The sequence below is a fragment of the Muntiacus reevesi genome, chromosome 8 (assembly GCF_963930625.1).
Source record: "Muntiacus reevesi chromosome 8, mMunRee1.1, whole genome shotgun sequence".
NCBI classification, from domain to species: domain Eukaryota; kingdom Metazoa; phylum Chordata; class Mammalia; order Artiodactyla; family Cervidae; genus Muntiacus; species Muntiacus reevesi.
The window spans coordinates 11,520,867-11,541,626 of NC_089256.1; the positions used below are offsets into that span (position 1 = coordinate 11,520,867).

Below are 20,760 nucleotides of genomic sequence, written 5' to 3' on the forward strand. Positions count from 1 at the left end.
ATCCACTAGGACCATGGGCATGTTTAATCTCCTTAAGCATCAGTGTCCTCAGGGCTGAATAACATTTACCCTCAAGAGTGGAGCGAGGATGAAATGAGGCAAGCACACAGTGCCTTATTTCGGGGGGCTGTGATGGGTTGTAGTTGCAGCACATGGGATCTAGTTCTCTGACCAGGGATCAAACCCAGGTCCCCTGCATTGAGAGTGCAGAATCTTAACCACTGGCCCACCAGGGAAGTCCTGGCAGTTAGTAGTCTGAGCTGTCAGTAGCAAGCCTACTCATGATCATAAGGGTTTATATCTGCTTGTCCACAGAACCCCCTGGGCCATTCCTCCATATATAAGCAACAGACTAAATTTTCATTTTTTTTTATCTATTATCCTGTCACATAATGAAGGGAAACTCACATAAGGGGAAATATCAAAAGGTCTTGCTCTGCCATGACCTCTGCGTGTGACCTTGACCATGGCACCTTGGCCTTCCTCCCTGATCCTTGATTTTTTTTAATACAAAAATGTGAGGGTGATTTCAAAGCTCTCAGAGATTTCTCTCAGTTCTGAACTTCTAAGACTAAGTACACATAGACCATGGCTTTAGAATTCAGTCATTTCTTATATACTCTTTGTCCACCCTTATCCGGGTTGAAACATTTGTTGACCCTGAGAATGTGGACCCACCCCTCTCCTGTTTATTATTCTGGTATTTCACTGGGTCTGTACAGAAACATGGCTTTCCTGGTGGCTCGGATGGTAGAGAATCTGCCTGCAATGCAGGAGACCCGGGTTCAATCCCTGGGTTGGGAAGATCCCCTGGAGAAGGGAATGATTACATACTCCAGTATTCTTGCCTGGAGAATTCCATGGACAGAGAAGCCTGGTGGGTTACAGTCTTTGGGATTGCAAAGAGTCAGACACTACTGAACGAAACATGACATAACATAACACCACAGAAACTTGGAGAGATTATCAAGTGAATCTAGACTGTACAGAAATAATGACTAGATAATTGACTTAAAATATATAGAACTTGGAACTTCTCTGGCAGTCCAATGATTAAGGCTCTGCATGCACTTCCACTGCAAGGGACATGGATTCAGTCCCTGGCTGGGCAACTGAGATTCTGCATGCTGTACTGTACAGGCTAAAATTTAAAATACATATACATACATATATATATATATTTTTTTTTAACTGACTTTTCTACTTAAATATTGTGGGAAAGGAAAAAGGAGTAGAAAAAAATCTGGATTATTAAAGTGGTACACCCCATTGGTTTCTGCAATGTAGATAAAGTTCAATAATAATACATGAGAGTCATGACATTTCCTGGGCATTGAGTATGTGCCAGGCACCAAGCTGGGCACCTTGCATGTTATCTCATTTAATCCTGGTAACACATCTGTGGCTAGGCACTGGGATTGTTATTTTAATCCCTCCTTTCACTGATGAATGAACCTACCCCGAGAGGTATAGTAAGTAGTGCATAGTTGTAGAGGTAGTAAGTAGCAGAAAAGTAAGTAGCAAGTAGACAGAGCTAAAAGAAAAGAAAAAAAAGGTACAAGTAATTTCAGAACAGAGATTACCCTTACTCCCATCACTAAAGGGAAGACAGTAGCCTCCAAGGGTTGGCCTTGTCCCCCTCTGATTCCTTAGTGCCCAAAAGTACTCAAATGTGACTAGCACTCCATGACTACTGTCGGATGGTTAAAGGTGTAGAAGCAAAGGCAGAGGGGCAAGTCAGGGTAGGAGGAAGAGGGAGAGGGACAGGGAGACTGGCTTCAGTGGGGAAAAAGGAGTCGGGTTACGGGGGGGCTGCTGTGGGAAGCACCTCAGAGAGCGCAGAAGGAACAGCAGGCCCTTCAGGAATGCAATTACCTAAGAGGACTGTGATGAGGACAGAAGGCAAGGAGATGCTGGAAGTGAGAACAGGAGAGGGATGTGTTCTCTGGCTCGGGAGCTGAAAAACCCCTTGATATCCCCCGTGCCCTTTCCAGCTCCTGACTACCAACGAGCCCAGTACTTCTGTAACAGGAGAGATTTTTTTTCTTTTCAATATAACTAGAAGGGAACAAAAATGATTTGTCCATGAAAACATCCTAAGCTGTTTTTCTACCCTCAATTGTGCTATGAGGAAAAGAAATAACCTGTATAACGATGGGCAAACTATAGCTACATGGGAGATGGAAAAAGGCTGGAGGTTCTCTCTGCGTCAATTGAAGAAAAAATATGACACCGCTTTGAAGAGATGGACAGAACAGGTACTAAGCTGACATTCTCATTCATCATAAAATACACATGGGGAAAAGAATTTAAGTGAAAGAGAATATGTGGCAAATCCAAAAAATAGCTAATACTTATTAAACGTGTGGCCTGATACTAATAAGCTCTTTACAACCATATTGTCTGTCAACCCTCAAAACAATCTCATGACATTAAAACTGTTCCTATGTCCGTTTTGCAGATGAGTAAAGTGAGACCCAGAAAGTCACACAGTTATCAAGTAGCAGAGCTAGGATTTAAGTCTATTGTTTGGCTGTGTCTGTGCAGTTTTTGGGATCTTAGTTCCCCAACCAGGGATCAAACCTGTAACCCCTGTGTTGGGAGCATGAAGTCTTAACCATTGAACCATCAGGGAAGTGCTACAGAATTCAAGACTTGAGGATCTCACTCCATATTTGAATGATCAACCAAAATGATAATCTGATGCTTGAAAAAGACACAAAAGACAAAACTAACCCAAGGCAGAAGAGTCCTAAGGAGTTAGTTATAGATTCAGAAGTGACTGACTGGTGAAGGCCCCAAGGATTCTGGAGAAAGTGTGTGTTGCCTTCAGGAAGGATAGAGACACAACAGATGCAGGTCAGGATGGCTGATGGGGTGAGAGCCGGGACCCAAGGTGGGAGGGAAAAGAGCTGAGTTTTCAGGGCCTCTTCCTAGTGTCTTTGTGACCGCAGGCGAAGTCATTTAACTTCTCAAAGCTCCAGTTTCTTCTGTAAAATAGAGATAATACAAAAAAAAAAAAAAAAAAAAAAAGAGAGAGAGAGAGATAATACTACAAACAAGGTGTTGGGAATTGACTGCAAGCAGGTAAGCTGGGAGGAGTTACACTCTTACTACAGTTGAGCCTGCAGGAGGTGTAAGCTAGAGTAGTTCTGTGTGAAAGTTGTGTTGTTGTCCCAGTCGCTCAGTCTTGTCTGACTATTTGAGACCCCATGGACTGCAGCACGCCAGGTTTCCCTATCCTTCACCATTTCCCAGAGCTTGCTCAAACTCATGTCCATTGAGTCAGTAATGCCATCCAGCCATCTGGTCCTCTGTCATCCCTCTCTCCTCCTGCCTTCAATCTTTCCCAGCATCAGGGTCTTATCTAATGAGTCGGCTCTTCACATCATGTGACCAAAGTATTGGAGCTTCAGCTTCAGCATCAGTCCTTCTAATGAATATTCAGGATTGATTTCATTAGTGCAAGTGTGAGAGCTGTGGCCAAAGGAACAAAGTAGTTTGTGAGAAGATCTCAGACCTTTTAATAAACAAAGAAAACCACTATTGGTCTGTGACAAAATACTTGATTTGTTGGGAGTTTTTTTTTTTTTTTTTTTTTTTATGGTGCTAAACTGCATCTGTGGGGGGTTTTTTTTCTTCTTTTTTTAACTCTCACTGAAGACTGCTTAGAAATCTGTGCTGGGAGCGACAAATACAAGGCCACCTCGGGAATTCTCTGGAGGTCCAGTGGTTAGGACTCCACACGCTCAGTGCTGACAGCCCAGGTTCAATTTCTGGTTGGGGAACTAAGTTCCCACAAGCCATGCAGTATCCCCAAAAAAATAAAATGAAAAGAGTCCAAGTTATAATTTTTTTTAAAAAAAGATGTTATTTTTTTAAAAAGTCACCTCATTTTGAAAGCAGCCACAGACACCGAAAGGCCACAGATGAAGAATTCAGTCCCCTTGGGCCACCAGGTGATCAAAGTTAAAACAAGTACCTAGGGGATGTTGGGGGTGATGGTTCACAGCCCTGGGACCCCAGCTGATAATGGAGGAGACTGCACTTCCCAGCTCGCTGGGTCTGTCTGTGGCACAAAGGCATTTGTGGCTGCCACCAGCAGACTGCTTGTGGTTAGAGGCCTTCCCCCTTCCTTCCCACCATCTCCTGTCCAACTGACCTTCCTAGAGCATGGGCAGCTCCTGTTCTCAAAGCCCATTCAGATCCCTCCTTCCTATAGACTGTTCCTGCCTTTCCCTCAATTCCCAGGGAAATGTGTTAGGTTTTTTGATGTTGTTAAGATTTATTTATTTATATTTATTTATTTATTTTTGTCTGCATTGGGTCTTCGTTGCTGCTCGAGGGCTTTCTCTAAGTTGTGGTGAGTGAGGGCTACTCTCTAGCTGTGGTACTTGGGCTTCCTGTTGCCGTGGCTTCTCTTGTTGTAGACAGGGGCTTTGTCGCTTTGCGACTTGTGGGGTCATCCTAGACCACGGATAGAACCCATGTCCCTTGCGTTGGTAGGCAGATTCTTAACCACTGGACCACCAGGGAAGCCCCTGTGTTACGTTTTATACAATGTAATCAGTAGGCTGAAGACATTATGAATAAGGATATAAGGCTTAGTACTACCAAGAAGGATTTCCCTGGTGGCTCAGTGGTAGAGAATCCACCTGCAATGCAGGAGACACAGGAGACTCAGGTTCTATCTTTGGGTCAGGAAGGCCTCCTGGAAGAAGGCATGGCAACCCACTCCAGTATTCTTGCCTGGAAAATCCCATGGATAAAGGAGCCTGGAAGGCTATAGACCATAGGGTTGCAAAGAATCAGACATGACTGAAGTGACTGACCACACATGTACTACCAACACAGAGCTTAAAATTTATGAGAACCAGGAGAATCTTCATACCCTCCTCCCCCAAACGAAAGTGCTAACTGTCTAATGCTTTCTTTTAGCCTCTGAGAAAAATGAGAGAAACAGGAGGAAAGTGTGCTGGGCCAAGACCCAAAAAACCTGGGCTATAGACTACCCTTCCATGTTGTCAAGCTGCATGACTTTGGAGAAAGTACTTTACCCCTCTGATCTTTCTTCATTTCCCTCCGTGATGAAGTGAACACTTTAGAACACTGTTTCTCTGTGTTTCTTCATGCTGTCTTGAGACAGCATGATTGTTTTACAGGGGGTATTTTTAATTTCAATTAATCTTAAAAAAAAAAAAACCCTACCACAAAAAACTTCATGATTCATGTAATTATTGTGTAGGATGAGAGTAAAGTGAAAGAATGAATTAAGTGAAAGAAAAATGCATGAGGTTACTAAAATTGCAGATGGATATGACCAAAATTGTGAAGGATGATACTAGAAAGAAGCCAGCCTTCACCTTCTGGCACTTATCAAAGCAGATACCAGGACCAGCAGGCAGCTTCTTCTTTTAATTGCTGTCTTGGACCCCCTCTGCTCTACCCTCCCAGCTTCCACTCAATGTTGGAAGGGATTCCCATCAATGTTACTGAGAAATCTACCCCACGCACCCAGTCGCTGGTTTGAGGTCCTTTGGTCTCAAACTGTAATTTGCACAAGCGATCATGTCACCCAGAGCACTTCAGAAATAAAAGTCTCGGTAAGGTGAATAGCATTTCAAATCTCCTTTTAACTGTTTATAAAATTATCACATCTTGCCCATATGTTTCTGCTCCTCAGCTCTCATGGACTCTCTTCTTTGACTTCATACATTCATTTCTTCTATGTGACTTAGGACTCATCTGTATGCTGACCAGGGATGTGATTCTAATGCTAGAAAAGGAAGAAGTCAATGAGCCTGTTTCCAAGCAGTTCTGTAACATCACACCAAAGCAGGGTCTGGGCAACTAAGAGGCTTTGGAATGTCCCCAAATTGCCTTAAACCTAAATATTGTGATAAGTAACTTTTTGTTTATGCCCTGCTTTGATCATCCTACAAAGATGTGACAAATGCAAACTATTCTTAGCAAGGGAATGCAAAATCCTTGGTATACCATGATTGACATGCAAGCACTCAATACAGGATGAACAAGCAAAAATCAGTGTTCCCACCTTAAGGCAAAGACACAGAGGCTAGGCAGATTTCAAGAATCTGGCTGAGGAATTCAGGGGCAGGATAAGGGTAGCAGCTTTTAACTAAACCTGATTAGAAACAGGAGAATGCAAAACAGAATTGGGGGAAACATTTCTTCTTCCCCTTCCCTACACACTATAGCTTCAATTGCTAAGCTCCCTGGCACAGGCAGCTTCCTCTTTAATTGCTGTCTTGGTCCCCCTCTGCTCTACCTCCATTTCATGAACATCATGAAATGGAGCATCTGGAAGAGCCTAGGGACTCGACTGTCTGCTCTTCAGGGAATCTGTGTCTATGCCTTGCTCTTGTTCAGTCTTGAAGTCATGTCCAACTCTTTGCAACCCCATGGACTGCCAGGCTCCTCTGTCCATGGGATTCGCCAGGCAAGAATACGGGAGTGTTGCCATTTTCTTCTCCAGGGGACCTTCCCAACCCTGGAATCGAACTCAGGTCTCCTGTATTGGCAGGAGGATTCTTTATCACTGAGCTACCAGGGCAGCCTGCTCTTTGATGATTCGTGATTAGCTTGGTGATGTCCTGGTCCCTGGCTATGTGTGTGTCAGCAAAACTTAGAATTAGATAGTGAAACTTGGGCCAAGAAGGCCGAAGCAGTGTGTGGCCCTGCTAGTGAGAGCACTCCATCCATGGTGGCAGGAGATGTGGATTCATTTCAATTCTGCATCTCCTTATCCACCTGAGAGTGGGAAAACTTTGCAGCTCCTTCACCTTACCCTGAAATTCTACATTTTCTCCTCTTCCTTGGTTTCATTCCCAGGTATGAATTCTGTGCGTTCTTGGCTGCTTCTTTTACCCATCTCCAGTGAGTCCTTGATTTTATAGATAGTGGTAGTGAATAGACAGTGAGCACTGTTCTGTTGTGAGGGCCATAAGCCCTTGGGTGAGTTATGAATGTCTCTGAGCCTCAGTTTTCTCCTGTGAGAAGCAGGGGTAATAGCAGTACTCACCTTCTGGTGCTCTAGGAAGAATTTAACAACATGGAATATCTAAGGCAACTCACGTGCTTCTTTGCACAGAGCGCACAGTTAACACCTATCTAATAAACCACTGTGGTTCTCCTACTGCAGAGTACATCTCCCCAGGGAAGATGAAGACAGATCTTCAGAGTCCTGGAAAGAAATATAATCAATTAAAACATCTCTAAAACACATTTTACTGAAAGAGAAAAAAATAGTATCTTTTAATTCTCTACCTGTGATGGTACCCAAACAGTCAACAATGCTGGTTTTTCGTTAAATCACTGATTTCAAGAGATAAAAATCTTACCCATTTGAATCCAGTGGACTGTTCTACCCACCAATCTGGGCAGTCAATGCCCCTTGGAATAAAACACAAGTTTTGTGACTTTCTTTTCTGCATCTAAGCCAAGGAATTCGGTAAATGAATGGTCAGAGGCTTGGTGCTCAGACTTTGGCGTCCATGCAGGGCAACAGCTGCCCAGTGGGCTCTGGGAGTCTTCCAGGCTTGTCTGATCATTCTCCAGGTTTGTGTCTTTCAGTACCAGGGATTTCTCCTAGGAAGACAGTCAGAACTTTTGATGCTGCCGGCCATCACTGAGGGAAAGAGTGTAAGAGTGAATTGATACCATCGGTTTGCTGTTGTTTGCTGTTTAGTCACTAAGTCATGTCGGATTCTTTTGCAATTCTATTGTCTATAGCCCACTAGGCTCCTCTGTCCTTGGATTTTTCAGGCAAAAGTACTAGAGTGGGCTGCCATTTCCTTCTCTATGATACCATCAGTAGGTGCCCAGAACCCCATTATTAGGAATTTGATGATTCATTGTCAGTCGTATGGCACTCCCTCCATCTTTCCATTCCCACCCTGTTTTACTGACAGTTTTGTGGAACTGTCACTTAAGGGCTCTGGGTTGCTGTGGGTCATGGTGACTAGCTGCCCATTCAGGAAAGTAAGGAATTTGAACCATAGGGGTTGACAAGTGCATTCATGGATCAAGGCCTTTCCCCACCTTATTAACTAAAGAATGCTGCTTGGATACCCAGAGGATGACCAAAAGACAGAAATTAATACAAATCCCTTTTGGTGTCAATCTAAAGTTTTTTTTTTTTTTTTTTTTCAGACTTTATCCTATGTTTGAGCCCTCCCCAACTAAGAAGAGTGAAATTATAATGGTAATTTTCTTTTTGGCAACAGTTTGTCTTGAACCAATTTACCTGTTTTCCTCCAGATTGTCTCCTAAGGGTATGAGGGCTCCTTCTTTCAGTGGGTTTGATGACTCAGAAGCCCATCACATCGCACAAAGGTGGACAGTGGAGATAACCGAATTTTTGTTACCATTAAAAGACGAAAAAAGAAGAAGGTAAGAATAAAATGTCCCTGTAGGATGTCCTCTGAGAGTTGGTATGGGAGAGCAAGAGGCAGCCCCCAAAGGAGCCTGCAGTCTTAGTGTGCCAGGAGAACTCCAGAAGAGATCACCAGCAGAAGGATGGGACTAGGACATAGAACGAATGACAGGCGTGGCTTCAGATTTGCTGATGAAATTTCCTAAAATAAAAAATTCAAGCCTACTGCCATGATCACTCATTTTACCTGTTTACTATAAAATGTGTTTTCAAGAAACACATTTTATTATTGTTTAAAACACACTTTAATTTGTTGGAGCAACTTTGACCATCTGCAAAGGGAGTGAAGGTTGTTAATATGACAGCAGATTGACCTCCATCTGATGACAATCCTCTCCACCTAACAAATTAGCTGTGAAGGCTGCTATAGTGTTGTGTAATACACTTTGAATTTTACCAAGCCAGTGGTAACAAGGTGGATTTGAACCCAAGAGACAGCTAGAGCTGTCACAACAGCAGATAGTAAGTTGTATTTACACCTTGTTTGTGCTCACTTTAACTCAGAGTGTAGCTTATTTATATACATATATAAATGGCTCATTGTAAACCAAGAGTGTACTTGGACCAAGTTCAGCTACAGATGACTTCAGTTTATTCTTGTCAATTTCCTTCTCAAAGAGAATTCAAAGCAAATTGATCCTTCTTATTAGGTATAAGTATTGCAAACAGTCCAGAAAATCCAGGATGTAAAAGACAATGATAAGGAGAACATTTTAATTGCCTTAAAGGTGTCATCTCATCCAGCTAACTTATAAGCACTTACTTCAAGTGAATCTATGGAGTTTGTGGTAAGAAACACACATGAAATATCTCAACTTCTGGCCAAGCTGTTATTCCTTTTGCCTCATATTCAGTTTGTTTGATTAAAAATTAGATGGGAAAGTAAATGTATTACCATAGCAGAAGGATGTGAGACTGGGAAGAAACCAGCATGATGAAAAATGATGTTGATAATTCATGAAGACCTATGAAGAAAATTTCTGATCTGACAGCAGTGTTTACATTTTAAAAAGGAAAACTAAACATAAGCAGGAGGAGGAAGAATGAGAAAGGGGAGGGGAGAATGAAAGAATTAGTCTTCAGGGTAGAGAAACTTCTCCCATGGGAATGCATTTACTGTTTTTCGTAACTGTGAAAACCATCATCAGATGTTGGCAGGTGATCTTGTCCTTGCTTAGGTCTCCAATCATCCATTTGGGTGACTTTAAACTGGAAGTGATACTATCCCTTTATTTGGGTGAAAAGTATCTATCATCATCTTTTATTTCAAGAAAAGTAATACCTATTCTTAAGTAATTGTCTCCCCTTGGAAGCCCCCAAATGACTCACCTCTCATTTCTTTCTTGATATATGCAAATTTTGCTACATAGGTATTTAGACCTTGCAACTCGCAACACAGAATATTTTGTGCTGCTCATACCTTGACCAAGCAGGAAATCTTCAGGGAAATGTGAACTTGCTCATGTCCATAACAACTCTTTTAATAAAACAATGCATTACTGACCCAACATCTGACTCTACATAAGAATTCATCCTTTGGTACATTTCTGTGTTACACAAAGGTTTTCAACTGGCAAATGTCTTTCTACTGCATGAATATTTTATGAAAAAATAATCGTATATCCTCTGCATATAATCTTTCAGGCTCAAACTGCAGCAAGAATGAAAGGTGACTATGGTTAAAAATTTGCCCTAAAATCATAATGTTAAATTGTCAGGGATATTTGAAAACAACACAAAACCTTCCCTCTTTACCTATCTTTACCTATTTCATCTCACTCTCACATTATTTTAAAGAAAGAAAACTTCATTGCATATTCTAGAAAAGTGTATTGATGGGGGAAGATTTAACAGAGCCAGAGAGAATGTGCAAGGAGTGAGAAAGTGAATTGATGGATGGATGGTTAAATGAATATAAATGAACTGACACCTTTACAGGAAAATAACATTTCTTTTCTTTTTTTATTCTATAGATCAGTGGGTTTTGTATCTGTAATTCTTTCATATCAGCAAAGAGGAAATAAACTCTCATGTAAATCATTTCCCCCCCATCTGGAGCATATTAAAACCATGTCCCTCCCCCCTTTTTTTTCTCTTTTAAGCAGACTCTTTTTTCCCTATTTGCTTATCAGTTCATCCACCATTACATTTTAAATGAAATTGCGAGACCCTTGTCCCTCCCCAAATTTCAGCCTGATGTAAGAAAGTGGGAAGCAGACTCTTCTTGCTTTAGAATAGTGACCTAGATTCAATTACAGATAGATCCAGAAGAGAGAAGTGACACCTCACAATTTTCTTAGAAGTCTCGAAGAAAAAATTAGAAATCCCAAAACAATACTTAGTGGAAAAGAATCTGTTTATTTCCACATAATACCGACTTATTTTTTCTCTCCCTTAATTGCATTGCTTTGGTCCATTTAATTGTTTCTGCTATAACATCACAATAGGCTTCCCAAGAAATATTTAGAATCATAAAAATCAAGGAAATTTCTGATTTTGTTTTTGAGAGTGGGTGTCTATAAACGGGGTGTGTGTAATCCTGCAAATCGAACCCAAACAAGATAAAAAATAACCGCATAAAAGGTATATTTTCCCCCTTATGTTCTAAAGAAAAAGCAAACAAATTACAAAAGCGCATTTCTTATAATTGCATTTCAGACAAAGCATTGAACAAGGAGGAGGGTGGGAATCAGGGGCATATATGTTTTACTGGTTTTCCAATTACTGTGAAAAAAAATGTGGTCAAAAGAAACTGAAAGAGGAGAGAATCCTGTGATTGTGCTTATTGACTTTTATCACTAAATTAAGCATATAAATGACCTGAACGGGTGGCTTGGTATATTAAATTAAAAAAAGAAGAAGAACAATGATTCTCTCTTCCCTTTCCCTCCCTCTCTGATCTCAGCCTGAAAGGAGTCTCGGGGAGATAAGAAAGATGGGATTCGGTTGCGCTGCTCTGGTCCGTCCTGCTTCTCCCGGGATTGGGAAGCAGTTGCCTTCAACGCAGGATTTCCGTTCGGGGTTTATAAGAAGCGGTCTCAAGCCGGTGTTGTCCCAAGACCAAAGCTTTGGGGAACCTTTTAAATGCTCCAGCGCAAGGGAGGCGGCAGTGGGCGGGCGTGGACACCTCGACCCTCGCCTCGGGGTTGGAGCCGCCCAGCGTAGGAAGAGGGCAGAAGTGGGCTCGCGTCTACGCGGGTATCCGAAATGAAAAAGCTGCAAACTACGCAGAAGTCCGGGGTTGAGGTGCAGAAAACAGAGCAGAGCGCCGCGTGGGTTCTCGAACACTCGTACGAATGGATTTTCCTAGAGAAATTATTTCAGATTCTGGAAACAGGGCTCCACTGGGCGCTGGCCGCGGCACTGGGGACATGGGTGCGAGCCTGGCCCAGCAAAAAGGGTCCCCCGGGTCGCGCAGAGGAGCGCAGCAGGCTCCAGACCCCGGGGGAGCCGGCGGAGGATTGTTTCATTTCAAAGTGAAAATCTGCAGGCTTTGGGAAACGATATTCAAAAAAGTATATAATCTCCATATGCCGCTCAATGGAGGATCCTCATAATTTACAGCGGCAGATAAGGCTAGAGGGTGTAATAAAAAATCTGAAGCCCTCCCCTCCCCCTCGCCGCCTCCCCGGAATTGCACCTTGGGCAGCGGAGCAGAATCCGGAATGTGAACTTCTCCCGACATATGTTTCCCGCAGATAAGTAAACAATCTGGACGTGAAATGGAAATGGTAATTAATGCAGTAATGCTGTTACACCTCGAGTGTGCAAATCCCATTGACTCGCCGCGCCACGGGGGGTGCCGGGCTAACGCGGACTGGAGGCGTGCGCCTCGGCCGCCGGCTCCCTCCCTCTCCCCTCCCTCCTCCCTCGGTCCTCGGGCGGGGCGCCCGGAGGGCCCGCGGGGGCTTGGCCCGGCTGCAGGAAGTCGGGAGCAGCTGAGCGGCACTCGGGACTCCGAGATCTCCGCCCTCCGCCAGCTAGGAGGGTGCGCCGCGCCAGCTCTCCCGCGGCACCCGGCACGCGCCTCACACCCACCTCCCCTCCTTCTCACCACCCATTAGCGCCCGCAGAGCCTCGGGGTTCCGAGGTGCGGCCCGACCCTGAAACACCCAGGAGAGGCAGGGAGCGGCGGGCGGCGCGGAAGCCTGGAGGTGAAAGGAGGACCAGCACTCAAGTGTGGTGGATCGTCCCGCAAGCGTCCGTGGGGTCGCCTCCCAATTTCAGGCCGAGTGGAACCCGGCAGGCCGGCAGAGTTTTCCGAAGTCCCTTCAGTGCCTGCCTCGAAGGCCGGGATCCCGAATGCATTGCTTCTCCCAGCCCAAGAGTGAAAAAGTTTGGAAACGGCCACTGGCTGCCAGAGTAGCGCAACTCCTCCACTTGGCAGCAAAGAGGAAGCTCGTGGACTCCTTTCGGTCTCTATCCGGCCTAGGCACCTGCTCCCTTTCCCAACTCGTACCTAACTCTTGGGGCCTTTGGGGGGTCAGAGAGGATGCCCAAAGCAGAGATGCGAGCAGAGAGGGCGGAGAATCTAGGGAGACTGCCCAAGAACGCCCCGAGCCTGGGGCTCTTCCCGCTTTCCGAGAGCACAAGTCACACCCGGGCCCCAGGGACAGGCGAGGAGTTCACGAGTGACGCTCCGCTGGACGCAGGTCAGGGGGTGGACGAGAAGGGGGTGTCGAAGCCCCCTCTTTTCTCCTTCGGTCCCCTCCCAGTGCCACGGCGGTACCAAGCTGCCAGTACCAAGCTGCCGGCCCCAGGTGCGCACAGAGCCGAGATTCAGGCAAGGTGACCGCAAGTCTCGGGTTTGGTGGGGACGCCCCAGGATTTCTAGCAGCCCACACCCTCCCCCAACTTAACTTTGTTTCTTCATTACTCTGCGACGGCCCTGCACTAGCGTTTCTGGCTCCAAGACAAGTCTCATCCCATAGCGCCAAGAAAGAAATCAGCCCAAGTTGTGCTCCTGGGTCTGCGAGGTCTCCGAGGCCAGGGCAGGGCCACAGCCTAGGAGCGCGCGCCCCTCGGCGGAGGCGGGAAGGACCGGCCCCAGGGTCTCCTGAACCCAAATTTAGTGGGCCCCTCTACCTCTGTCTTCCTCTTTTAACACTTCTACACAGGTACAGTGAGCCCAGTAAAGAGACGAGAATTCCTAACAGGAATCTTGTGAGTTACCGGATATTCAAATTCAAATGACTTGAATTCATTGTCCGCTTGAACAATGGTGGCATGGCCTGAGCTGGGGAAGAGCCGAAACAAACAAACAAACAAACAAACAAACAAAACGAGTCCTCCAGGGCAGTCCTGGCGCCACCGCTCTCAAAGTTTCCCGGGCCTTGACAGTCTGGGATCTCTCCAAAGAAGCTACCCTCTAGAGAGGGTTCTCTGGATGATGTAATGAAAGTCCTCTAGCCCCTACCCTGCCTGAAATATCACCCCGTTTTAGATGACTGGAGAGATTCCTGGAGGTTATCTAGATCCTGTTTTAAAATGCAAATATTAAGAGGTCTCAGAACCCAGCCACTACCACCTCAGTACGTCTTACTCTTTAAGTATCAGATCTTTCCTATCAATGAAGTTAGCAGTTCTAAGGAAATTGATATTCAAATAAGAAACTGGAAGGGTATCAAAGGTGTTTGGAGTAGGATCCAAAACTGGGGAAGGGCAAGAAAAGCTGCAGAGGGTCTCCAGGAGAAGCCAGGGGTGGAGGGGATCCAACCATCCTGCATCTCCCAGAAGAATGTGGCCAGAGTGTCCTTGAGCCAAAGGGCTGCCAAGGTTTAAGAAAGAAAACCTAACAGCCAAACAACACTGCCTTTGCCGCGCCAGCGCCGCCCTCTGCCTCCCGGAGCGGTCCGTTGGTCAGGTTTCTGCGCTCCTAGAAAAAGCCCAGAAGAGGAAAGGCAGGGGCAAGCGCAGCTTCTATTGGGTCATTTTTTGTTGTGGTTGTTCCCTGGAAGCAATCGCACCCGCAGGCGAGAGGCCCGGGTCTGCCTTGCAGAGCCTGCCCGAAGGAGGCCAGAGTGGCGGGAGAAGTCCCGGGTTCTCCGGCCGTGGGACGCGCGCCAAGCGCGCAGGGGTCGATGGAGTGGCCTTCTGCAGAGTCTCGGGCGCCCGGCGCGCTGAGGGAGCGCTCATTCTCCAGACCAAGCAGTCTGGCCGAAAGAACTCCTGGTCGCTCTTTGCGCGTCGCGCGCTCGGGAGAAGCGGCTCTCCTCGGCGCCGGCGGGCGGGGCACTGCTCTCCCTACAGGTTTGCTTTAATGATTTTCTTGAAAGAAAGAGACAGTTGTGAGCAAACAGGTTTGACAGGGACTGCTCCCCCCCCACCCCCCCGCCGCCACCCCCAGGGGATTTCTTTTTGTCTGCGTCTGACTTCAAAGTCAGTAATCGGCCCGTCAGCGGCTTGACGGGGAGGATTTGGGCGGTTCGTTGGGGCGAGTCCCGGCCGCGCACCTCGGTGGAGGCTCGGCGGCCCGCGGGGCGTGGGAGGCCGAGCTCAGGCAGGTCCCTGCTGGGGCCAGGCCCCAGGAGCGCAGACAGCTGCGCATATCCAACAACCCGGGATAGAGAGGAGGTGTGATCTGCAGAAACGGCCGGAGCTAGGTCTGCAGCTTTAGGTCCCAGGACCTGCGCTGGGCCCCCTGCTCCCTGCTGGCTGGAAAGAAGCCTCGGCTACCCAGCCGCCCGCGCACCGGCGCCTCGGAGCCACGGCGCATCCCAGTTTCCTGGGCCGGCTCAGTCGGGAACCCGAGTTTCAGTTTTCCAACTGCCGCCGCCTGAAGCCTTCCACACTCGGACCCACCTGGTGCCCCTTCCCAGCCTAACCCAGCCTGTCGGCTGGGCCGGCCGGCTGGTTGGTACGCCGGGTTCCTCCTCGGCCTGGGGTTCTCTGTGGACCCAGGGTGCGGGTGCGCCGGGCTCTGCGAGGAGACACCCAGACCCCTGTAAGCTCCATCTTAGAAGATGTTAAGGGACACTGAGCTATGAGGGAGATCAGAGCGGTTGACAGGACTGTCAGTTGAGGTTACATCACAGCGAAACCGCGAAGCCTCCGCCCTGGGCCTCTAGGGCTTTCTAGGGGGAGGGAGGAGGGGCTTCCCCTAAGCGCCCGGAGACCCCAGACCGGACGGCCACCAGAGGCAAGTCACTTCCTAATTGTCTCGATTTGTAAGAGGGTTTTGTGATGCTAAGTAAGCGTGGCGCAGCCCGCCCGGCCTCCCACCCCCCACCCCGGCCCCCCCATTCTCAGGCCGCCTTTGTTTACCTTCGCCTGATCGCTCATTTATTTATCTATCTATTATTTATAGGCGTCCCCTCCTATTCAGCGCCCGTGTATGTTAATTGTGTTATACCATTTAATTCTAACATCGGTCTCAAAAGAGCTCTTAATGAGAAAAGCATATACAACACGGATCACTTTGCTATTCAGCTCAGCCAGATGGACAACTGCTAACTTTTTTTTTTTTTTAATAATGAAAATCCCCCTTTGACAAAGGGGCTCAGATGAATAGGCTCCAAATAACACCTCAAACACTTCTAATTGTTTTGAGGACAATATGCTAATCCGTGGTTTTCGGCTTTGGTGTCTGTTGACAACGTTTCAGCGCACTTGCAGCCACCGACTCTGGAAACAGCGGCGGCAGGGCACAAATCCCTCAGCAGCAGCAGAAAGCAGCCCAGCCGCTAGGCTGCCCCCGGCTTCGCCCCACCCCTCTTCGACCCCGCACCTTATCAAAGTCAGTGAGAAAAGCAACCGACCTCAAAAATACTGGTGAGCTCGGCTGTGGGGATGAGGCTGGGGGGAGACAAGGATTAGGGGGGCACCCTTCGATTTTGAGAACAAGTTCCAAAGAGTAGTTCTGGAAGGAATCAGACGGTCCTTTCTCCCTGTGAAAACCAGAGCAATCTTCAAGCTAACCTTCACCCACCAGGGATAAGAAAAAGGCCATTTCCCTTCCTTAATAAACACAAAGGGCTATGAGTTATTTAATTTTTATGATGTTTTAAAAAATTCCTTGTGGGAGCTGTGTCACTATCGCCTGCCTTTTCCCATCTGCAGGGTCTTAGCAAAAAGTCTCCCACAGTCAAAAGTGGGAAACTACCACATGTTTTTCAATGTTTCTTAGACTTTTTTATTTTAACATAGAAACCAGTATTGAGCCCCCAACCCTCAGAAGACCTATCAACAGTGTTTTCAGACAACCTATTTAAACAAACAAACAAACAAAAAGCCCATTCCACTTCTCTTTCCCTGGCATTGAACTTAAACACCCACTGCAGGACATGGCACTCTGCGGGCAATTGGTTCCCTATAGATTCTTTGCTTCTTTCCATTCCTTTGGAGTTGGTTTAAAAAAAGAAAATGCACTCAAATTTCAGAAGTCTAGGTCGGCCTTTGTCTTAGTTCATTTTGCTCCTCCAAGTGGTCTGACCACTTTGTGAAAAATGCAAGGAAGGAGTGAAGTCCCAGGAGCAGATAACTTTGTCCAGCCTCTAAAGGCAAAAAGTGGACCCAGAGGGCATGATAGGGACAAACCCTAGACTCTGGGCCCCTAGACACCCGACCCAAGGGCCACCAGGCTCAGCCCACACAGGCCAGCTGCCAGTGCCACTGCTGAGTCGCTCTGTGTACACTCTGCCTCCTAGCCACCCAGCTCCCCGAAGACCTTGCCTCTCCGCTTCAGATTTTATGCACATCAAAGGTTACTTTTTGCAATGACAGATTGTCTTTATTCAAAACATCTTTGTTCAGCAAATGAACAGAGTAAGGAGGTGAAATCCTTCTAGATACATTTCCAAGACATTGTCAAAACATTTATGACCATTGAGGATGTTTTTATTTTTTTTTAATTTTTGTTCACTTTCTACTTCCTGACTTTATAACCTGACATTCTGTCTAAAAGTAAACTTAGGTCTCTAGGAGCACTGCTTTATACAAAGTAAATAACCATGTGGGTCCTTTTGTTTTACCTTTTAAAGAAGCAAACACTATCATAGCATGATTTTAAATAGAAATGTTTTCCTTTCTGTGGTTTTAAACTTTTAAGCTGTTCCCCCCACACATGAAGAGCAAATGGCACCTAGTTGTGTCTGATGGCAAAACACAAGAGACAGCTATTTCTTCAGGGTGCAAAACAAACAAAAAAAAATGCATATTCTAGATATAATACCAGGATCTGGGAGTTCTGGAGTCCAAAGCCCATCAGAGTAAAGAGAAGGGGACATAAATAAAGCAAAACTGCCTACTTTTTTTTGTCCAAAGAGGGCTCAGTCGGAGGTTCGTTTGGGGACTGTAGGGGCAGCTGTATAGCTGTCACAACCGTTCACAAGTTTCTGGCACCTGTCTGCGCCTTGGGTCCGGCGGGACGCCCCTACTATTCCCGTGCAAGAGAGAGAGGCAGAGTCTGGGGTAGGGCAGGGGGCATCTGCAGGCCCCGGCCAGGCACAGAGGACAGGGTGCAGACCCCGCTTCCAGGCCGCCCTCCAGGTCTGGCAGGCCGGGGTGGGGGTTACATGGCTGTGGCGTGGGCTGACGAATAGGGGTCTATGCCAGTCTTGGCCATGCCCGGGAAGAGGATGTAGGCGACGGGGGGCTGCAGGGTGGAGGCGGACCAGGCGGTACAGTTACAAGGCACCACGTAACCCGGGTTGGTGGGGGACGGGTGCGTGTGCGTGTGCTGGCTGGGGCAGCTGAGGCTGCCGAAAGCGCCGTTCTGGTAGCCCAGGGTGGACGCGTAGGGCAGCGCGCCGGTGGCCAAGGTGTGGGGCACTTCACCCATCTTCTGGATGGCGCTCGAGCTAAACTGCGCGGGGTCCAGCAGGGAGTAGGGCGCCGAGGCGGGCGGCAAGAAGGCCCGGGCTTTCTCGGGCGCGCTCAGGAGGCCGTCGGAGGCCCCCACGGGCAGGCCGGCCGCCTTGAGCGGGTCCGTGTCGCCCAGGTAGGGCAGGGGAAAGACATACCTGTCCTTCTTCAGCAGGTTCTTGGGCTTGCGCCGCGGCCGGTACTTGTAGTCAGGGTGCTCCTTCATGTGCTGGGCGCGTAGCCTCTTGGCCTCATCGATGTACGGCCGCTTCTCTGCCTCGGACAGAAGCTTCCACTCGGCGCCTAGGCGTTTGCTGATCTCTGAGTTGTGCATCTTGGGGTTTTCCTGGGCCATCTTGCGCCGCTGGCCTCGGGACCATACCATGAAGGCGTTCATGGGTCGCTTGATGTGGTCTGAAGGTTTGGACATGGTCCCGGAGGCTAGGCGGGTTGGAGTGGGGAGTGCAACGGCTCGGCAGGCGAGCCTGGACGCGGTGGTCGGTCTGCCTGTCTGTCCGTACTGAGCCGGGGCTCTGCGCTCCCCTCGCCTCCGCACCGCAGAGGGGAAGCCAGAGAGAAGCGCTAACCCCGCAAAGTTCAGCTGATCATGCCAGTCTCTGCACCCAGGCAGGCCCCGGGGGGCGAGCAGGGGCAGGAAGGGCGGGGGGGAGGAGAGGGTGGTCGGCTGGGGGGCTGTCGGTGCCAGAGGCTGGGGCCCAAGTACGGGAGTCTCTGGGATTAAGTGACCAGGTAATTTGCTGGCGAGGGCAGGAAGCTCCTCCTTCTCCCCCTCTCCACCTTCGCCTTCTCGGGTCCTCTTCTCTCCTGTGTCTACGGCCGTGGCTTCCCTCCCCCCGCCCGTGGCTTTCCCGGAGCTGCCTCGCCTAGCGCAGCACCTGGCTGAGAATGCGGGGAGGCTGGTGAACGCGAGCCAAAAGCGGCGAAGTTCAAAGGCGAGGTGGGCCCGGACGGCACGCACTCTGACATAAGCGCGGGGCGGCGACTCCCCAACCTGGGCGCCAATCAGCAGCAGAGTAGGCGAGGGGGCGCACCTGCTAGCGCGCCAGCCTAGGAAAGAGGGAGCGTGACTGCTGGGGGCGGGGAGAGGTGTGAGCGAGAGACCCGGAGAGCCAGAGAACCCAGCGGCCGACTCCGGACGCCAGACTTGGATTCCACCTTGTTTCTGGCAGTGTCAACAAATAAAACTCTTCGTGCCCATTTCCTTTCCCGGTTGTGCAAAGGAGAAATAGGGCTTCGAATACAAAGACCCGGGGAGGGGACAGCAGAGGGAGCAAGTTGAGAGCGCGTGTTGATAAATAGGACAGCCTCGCCACGAAATGCAAGGACAGCACCCCCCCGCCCCCGCCCCGTCCAAGATCCTTGGAAACGAAAAAGAATATATCAAACTCAGGTTAAAAAGCGAAATAAACTTTTCGCGCAGTGCCCTGGGCGGTCCTTTGGCGGCGTTCTCAGCGGACGCCGGTGCGGCTCCGTCTCCACCCTGCCCCGGGATTCGGCGGCGCCCGGGAGAGCTCAGCCGTGCGTTCCAAGCCGATGCCCGAAGGCCTTGCCTCCGGCGGCGCAGTTTTCAAACCCTGGTTGGTGAGCCTCGAAGAGCACCACCGCGATCCGCTCTTCAGTTTCGTGGAGGGGGCGAGGGATGGGATTTCCATCACGATTCCTATTTATGTTATTATTGTTTAGTGTATTTAAACCTCCAGCTTTCCCTCCACATCTGTCCAAACCTGGGGGAAGTGCAATCTGAAGGTCGGCCGGCGCGGCGGGCGAGTGGTTTTCCCCTCTGCCGTTTCAGCAGAGACCCCTAGAGCGGAGTCTCAGGCTGTATCCACAACCAGGGTCGGTTTGTCCCGGGGCGCCTCTTCCCATCCAGGGAAAAGGGAGACTCGTTTCTTGCGTCAGATGAGCATTCTTCGGGTAAAGAGGACGAAATAACCCGCGGAGCCAAACTGCGCGCCTGTTTCCTTTGAATAATTGCCTGCCCGATTTGAAATGCCCTTGGGGGAAATATTTATTAAATGGAAACCATTGTCCCAGGCCCAGCAGGACCTGCGTGTGTTCCAGGCTTATTGGCTTTTGCACCAGCCTCTCTCGGGAGGACCGACCAGAAAGGAGCGCGGCTCCGCGGGCTTAGGTCGGTTGGGGGTGGGAGAGGTAAGCAGAGAACCAGGAGGCAGGGAGAGAGAGGTTCTTTCTTTAGAATTGTAGTTTGTCAAGTTTGAGGCGAAGGCTTTGGTTCTGCTTCTACCATTAGAAAGATGCGGGCGCTTTTCATCCTCAGCGCGCTCTTCGGAGAGATGGACACTATGCCCATTTTACAGATTAGGAAACTGAGTTTGAGAAGGCTACGCAATTTGCCAAAAGTGACTCCAGTATTAAGCGGTGATGGCCAGTGTGCAGAATTTGAAACCTTGCTTCCCCCACCCCCACCCCACCCCACGTCTGAGGATTAGATAATGCTTAAACTAACCGCGGGACCCTCGACT

General features: G+C 48.4%; 1 protein-coding gene and 1 long non-coding RNA gene across 2 annotated transcripts in view; both read right to left on the reverse strand.

The window, feature by feature from the left end:
- LOC136173697 (uncharacterized) overlaps window positions 1-20,760 on the reverse strand; it is a 442,261-nt gene that overhangs the window by 190,317 nt on the left and 231,184 nt on the right. The window lies entirely within an intron of this gene.
- On the reverse strand, window positions 17,964-18,686 carry SOX14 (SRY-box transcription factor 14). The gene has a single exon (XM_065943721.1). It carries the CDS (start codon window positions 18,684-18,686, stop codon window positions 17,964-17,966), a length of 723 nt encoding a protein of 240 aa, XP_065799793.1.